Source organism: Abramis brama, assembly GCF_963993115.1.
Source record: "Abramis brama genome assembly, chromosome: 2".
Taxonomy (NCBI): Eukaryota; Metazoa; Chordata; class Actinopteri; order Cypriniformes; family Leuciscidae; genus Abramis; species Abramis brama.
The window spans coordinates 54127030-54133795 of record NC_139964.1 but is presented as its reverse complement, the minus strand read 5'-3'; the positions used below and the strand labels follow the sequence as shown (position 1 = coordinate 54133795).

At 35.3% G+C, this 6766-nt stretch overlaps 1 protein-coding gene across 1 annotated transcript; it reads right to left on the bottom strand.

The window, feature by feature from the left end:
* Positions 1-2291: 2291 nt before the first annotated feature.
* Positions 2292-6124, bottom strand: LOC311073649 (cysteine-rich protein 2). Its single transcript, XM_084099553.1, has 4 exons — positions 5971-6124; positions 3590-3684; positions 3357-3411; positions 2292-3269 (listed from the first exon to the last, which is right to left on the bottom strand). Exons 1-4 carry the CDS (start codon positions 6011-6013, stop codon positions 3223-3225), a joined length of 240 nt encoding a protein of 79 aa, XP_083955679.1. The 5' UTR covers positions 6014-6124; the 3' UTR covers positions 2292-3222.
* Between the last annotated feature and the right edge of the window lie 642 nt (positions 6125-6766).

Sequence of the window (6766 nt, the reverse complement as noted above, 5' to 3'; positions counted from 1 at the left end):
GTGGAAGTCAAGGAGGAACCGTGACTGTTCGGTTACCAACAGTCTTCAAAATATTTTTGTTTACATTCCACATCAGAAAGAATGTCATACATTTTTAGAAGGACATGAGTAAATTATGACAGAATTTTCATTTTTGTGGACTATCCCTTTAAAGATAATTTTGGTCATTTTATGAGATATGCAAAAAGGCAGATTTATAATAAAAAAACACATGGATATCCGCAAAAAAATATGATTTTAAAAAACAATCACTGTATATATATATATACAGTATATAACCTGGGCTAATAGCTAATGTTATCAAAGAGTGATGAAGCAGTCCATTCATCTTTACAGAGACAGCAGCTCTGCAGACCACTGTCTGCATGAGAGAACTGCACTTCAAACAATGTATTGTGAGATCCTCAAACACAAAGACCTGTGGGTATTTTCAACCCTGCAAGGTTAACATGTGGATGTTTTTGATATGAAAATCTCATTGATAGGTACGTTGATAAAGGGGAGTGTATATATATATATATATATATATATATATATATGGCAAAATAGATACATGTTACTTGAAGTGCAGCACTTAAATGCCCATACATTTAATAAAACATCCTTTCTCTTAACATCCAAATGGTGTTTAATGATAAAGCTTGGCAACAAGCAGATGTTACACTGATGAAATATATAAACTGAAACCAATAGTAATTTAATTTGAGTAAGCATTGTTTTTGTTTTTTGTCTTGATGTGAAAAGTACCCCAATTATAGAACGAGCCCTAGCATACTAGCGACATACCCATTGCATGCAATAACATGGACGATCCCTACTCTTCACCATGCACATATCAAATGAGCCTTCAGAGGGTGTGATGGGCATCTAACAACCTCCACATCTCTGAAGCCCATAGGAATGAAGGCATCTCTCTCTTTCTTCATCAATCAGTTCTTCTACTGTGTCTGCAGCCCCTTTTTGTATCTCCTCCCCTTCTCTCTTTCTCTCTCCCTTTCTCTCCCAATTGATGGATTTGCGGTGTAGTTAAAACACATGCAAATGAGACAGCTGGCATCACACAAACCATGTGACCTGTCAAGGTGGGGGTGGGTTCAAAGACACGCTGCAGCAGGGAACCCTCTTTACACACATGCACACACACACCCTCCCTCACTCGCTCCCTGGAATAATCCCTCCACCTTCTCCATGCCACCTTTTTGTGCTTTCATTTTTTTTTCTTTATCTGAAAGAAAAAAAAGAGCGGTGATGATAACCGAACTAAGTCTGGGATCCTCACCTGATTTATGTTCTTCCTTAGTGCAAATGTTTGCTCATGCATGAAGCTAATCACATATGTGGCCGTGCTCACACATGCACATATGCCTGCACAAACAGGCCCTGTGTGTGTGCATGTGTGTGTGCGCGTGAGAGTTTGACAGGATCAACAGCAGGTATCCAGCAGTAGGTCTGCTCCAGAAAGGCTGCCAGCTCACTCACACTCACACAGACACATTCCAGCAGACTGCCCTGGCCTCGTGAAAATAGCCTTTTGCCAGGCTTCTTTCTCTCTCTGACTCTGACTACAGATGATGGGTGTTTTTGTCATTTTTACTTAGTATGAATGCATGTGGATGCTTATGAATATGAGCAGATATGATACATAAAAAAGTTCATTATGCTTAATGATAATAATTAATCATAATTATGTAATTATGTTTTTATCATTTATCTTTTTAAAATATGCAAATATTAAATCATCTATATTTCAATTGTAGGCAGTTACATTTTGAGGTATAAATTTTTAATTATTCAAATCCAATTTTCATCAGAAAAAAATTGTTAAATTATAATTTTTTTACAGTTTATCTGAGGATAAGATGCATGAAATTATTATTGTGATTCAATGAGTTGACAATACGCTAGCAGGCAGCTATATAATTATAAATAAAAATTATATAATTTATAACAAATATATTAATAAATAGATATAATTATATATATATATATATATATATATATATATGTATGTATATATGTGTGTGTATATATATACCAATAGTAATAGTAATTTAAGTTCAGTAATTTCACTTAAATGACAATTAATAGGTTATTTTCATTGTCATTTAAGTGAAATTGCTGAACTTAAATATACGAGCTTGATAAAAATTATCATTCTAGAAGAAAATTTCAGATGGCACTTAGAGGCTTTTGCATCTGAACTCTTCATATATATATATATATATATATATATATATATATACTTTAATAAGATATGCAACAATAAATTATTATATTCCAGTTGTAGGCAGTTACATTTTGAGGTATAAATCTTTAATTATTCAAATCCAATTTTCATAAAAAAAAAAACTGTGATCTATACAAACAATAATTATTAAATTATTCATTTTTTTACAGTTTGTTTTATGAATTTGAGGATAAGAGACATGAATTATACTTCTGATTGAATGAGTTGACAATGCACTTGCTGGCAGCTCTCTGAGTGACACTTCTTTTCAATGAACTAATGAGAAAAAAACCCAGATAAAATGATAAAATCAAATATGTATTCTTCCTGAATAACAAAAATGATAAAGCCATCACATATGCGCCATGAGGTTTGGGACGCAGGCTTCTGCTTCTAATTAAAAAGACACAATGATTAATTATTGTCATTTTTGCTTTGTAGATACATTTGCTGCCTCATGAAAAAAAAAAAAAAACAACTTTGTTTTATAGCCTCTGATCCTCAAAATCACAGGAAAAAAAAGAACAAACAATAATAGAGCACAAAAAAATTACATTGTGTTTCAAGTTAATCAATTAATTAATGGTATACAGAGTCTTGACTTTGTATTTTTAAACCAAAACCACATGATGTTTGTATAAGCCAACACTTTTCATAATTAGTTTTACTCTATGGTCTGATATTTTCACATCTCCCATTCTAAAGGCCAGGAAATGATGAAACAGGAAAGACACAACTTAATTCTAGAATGATGTTCATTGAAGTAGCTCAGTTGAGAGAATGCCAACGTGGATGGCTGTTGATTTGGTTCTGATGGTTTTTATGAGGAATGGAAACATAAGGGCGGAGTTATGTTTTATACTGTGGTAAAGAGAGATCGACTTGGCGGTATTTTCCAATGGTTTACTGTGGCAGTGTTAAGCAGATACAGTAGATGTGGTGTTGTTTGTAGATCTAGACGCTGTGTGTTTCTCAAGATTGCAAGATTTTCTCTTTTAAGAAGGTGCTGTGTTAAAGGTCCGAGCAACAGGATTTCGGCTACCTGCACAAAGAAACATTGATTATTTTTATATTATATTAGCCTATATTGTATTATTAAAACACAATAAATACAGTCATTTGCTCTCACCTCTAGGTCCAAAATCTCTCATGTAGCAGTTAGTGCAGTATGGCTTCTCATCATGCTGTATAGAGATGTAAAAAACATTGAGAATCAAAATCTGGAGCTTTATTGCATTATGCATATTATCAGTGTAACACCTCAATGCATGTCTGCATGACATTATCATCAGTTTACAGTGTTTGGTATCATTTATGCATTAAAAGACAATACAGCGTATGATAAAGTGCACATATGTATACCTCTGCATGCTGACCAGGTGTTAGCTGTCTTTTACACCTGTGACACTTCAAGCATAATGGGTGATAATCCCGTCCCAGTGACCTCTTCTTCTCACCTGGATGAATCAAAGGTCAAAGTTTAAAGGGATATTTCACCCAAAAATCAAACGTTTTCATTCAACCTAATAAATTAGTAAATTAGAATCAGTGTTATTTTAGTATTATTCATATGTGACCCTGGATCACAAAACCATATTTGTGGCAATAGCCAACAATACATTGTATGGGTCAAAATCAATAAAAAATCAGTAGGATATTAAGTAAAGATCATGTTCCATGAAGATATTTAGCAAATTTCTTACCGTGAATATATAAAACATTTATTTTTGTGAGTGAATGCAGCACAATCGCAAACATAAATGATCAACTTGATCAACATTTGATCAACATTTTCTCAATGTTTCCATTTTTTTGCATCCTCAGATTCCAGATTGTATCTCGGCCAAATATTGTCCTATCCTAACAAACCATACATCAATGGAAAGCTTATTTATTCACTTTTCAGATTTTGTATACATCTCAATTTCAAAAAAATTTACCCATGTGGTCCAGGGTCACATATGGTATTGATTATTAGTATTGATTCATATTTTGAATTAGTTTGAATTTTTATATTTTCAACTTTAGTAATTTTATTGTGCTTTTGTCGTTATTATTGTTTTTTAATCTGTGAAACTTTATTTTTATTTTAGTTTTAGTGATAATATTTATGTAAAAAAATGTCAGCCCTTACAGAAAAAGGGTTTTTAATAGTTTTAGATTTAGTTAACAATAACAACACTGATTTGAAAATGTTATTTACTGTGATATATGAACACAATAATGTATATTCAGTCAACATGACATCAAAATTTCTAACATTTACATCCTTAATGCATTTTCCTGATCTTATTGTACATGGCTCATGTTGGTGCGTGTTGTTCTGAAGATAAAACGTGTTTTGTGTTAGTAATTTTGAGTTAAATTATTCTTGCTCATCCTCTGAAACGACTCAAAGAAGAACAATTTAGACTTGCCCTTTAGTTCAATTCAATTCAATTCAAATGTATTTGTATAGCGCTTTTCACAATACATATTGTCTCAAAGCAGCTTTACAGAAAGTGCATTTCAGAATTGTACATAGAAAAATACAGTTAGTTAATCATGTATTAATTTAGGGCATAACATATCGCCAGCGTTGAGTCGTCTCTTTAGTGTGGTTATAAAGTTTATTTGTTTATAGTGGTTTAGACTTGCCTCATAGACGTCTATTGAAAAGTGCAATATTATAAATACATCTTTCTTTCTTTTTTTACATACTGAAGAATGAGTCAAAATGATTGCCTGTTATAAATAATAATAATTCTATTAGTTAGGGGATTCAGAGTGTGAAACTGAACTTAGATTCCACTCTTTGAATTCGTCCATCTTGGACTGATTTCACATTCATTTTGGATTGCATTCACATTCTGATTTCTATGTAGATATACCCTTTTATAAACTTTTCATTTGGGCCTACTACAACGAGCCCTCCTACTGAAACCCTGACCTTAACCATAGGACATGAAACCTCTAGGTTGAACGAGGATCAGATTGAAACTGAACCTCAGCTACCAACATCTTGGTCAGCTTTTCTCTTCCTGGCAGAATCAACAACCGCCTGCAGTCCACCTCAATAACTGAAGGAGCTTTATTCTTCAGTCTTTTCGCTGAAAGCTGACTGGCAGCTACAGGAGTTTTCTCTCCAAATTCTTCTCTTTCTTCAAGTGTCCATAGGTTTCTGCATTGCTATCTGCCAATTTAAGCAGTCAAGCCTCTTTCGCTCTGGCATATTCCACTTCCTGCCACAGGCAGACACTTCCTGTGCGCATGTGACGCATGTTGTGAGGCGCTGATGGCGGTTAGGAGACTGCAGCCTGATTAACTCTACACAAATGCATACAGATAAAGGCCTACACACACTTAGTTACACAACAACTAGTTTGTTTCATCTAGAATAAAGGCAGAATCTATAGCTACTCAGAACTTAGCATTTAGCATGCTCTGCGATGAACTTTTTACAATGCTCTACTGTTCATATAAACGTTAACACACAATTAGACATGAAAACCCAAAACTTGGGCACAACATAATCCATATACTATTGAAATACCTCAACAGCAAGTCAAAATAATGAGCACTTTTAAGTCAAAACAGAAGCTAATGTGAAATGTTTGCATGTAAACACATTACATGCAGCACCTCAACACTTTATGTTGACGTTTCTCACTGTTGATAACTACATAATACCTTGATATCATCTTAATCAGTATGTTTTAAGCATGTTAAAAAATGGATCCCTCCAACCCCCAGATGCCACTCACCAAAATAAACAGGTTTCCCACATATAGGACAGAAGCTCACCATGGTTGTAGCAGATCTGTAGTAGTTTTGATGCACAAAATGTTGAGATGCAGGAAATGTGTGAGCGTCTCAACTGTGACAGCCTCTCGGTACAGCAAAGGATGTGGCAAGAGGTGCAGGGACAGGAAGCAAGAAATGATTTCAAAAGAAAATATGCTCAACAATTCGAACAGTCAGAAGACAGAGAGAAGAAAAATGTGTGTGTGTGGGTGCTGTGATATGATGAGTCCGTCATAGCAGGGTTGGACTCAAGTCAGCCTTGATGTTATAAAGAGACTTCATTCACACTTCTGCTGTGGCCAGTCATTGCGGTTTGAAATCAAAGATGATGTCTAGGGCCGTGTGAGGTCATCAGACTTGTCGGAGTCTGTTATGAAATGAAAGCTTGTGGGTTGTTTGCTGGATGCGAGTCAAAAAAACAACAGAGAGGGAGATTGAGAGGGACAGAGAGAACGAGAGAGACACAGATGTCAGCCGCTCAGATTTCATGTGTTGTCATGGTCGCCGCTTCTCAACCCCTCGATCTGTCCGCTCTGGCTTTTTCATCCTCTTTCTCTCCATCCGAGAGATTAAAAAGCCCCAGTGTGGGAGAACGGGAGTTTAGGAGAAACCCAAAACTGCTTCCGTGCGCGCACACGCACACACACACACACACACACACACACACACACACACACACACACACACACACACACACATATACAGAACGATGACATCACCAAAAGGCGCTCGATTGGTAGGGCACGGAAAGCCGTG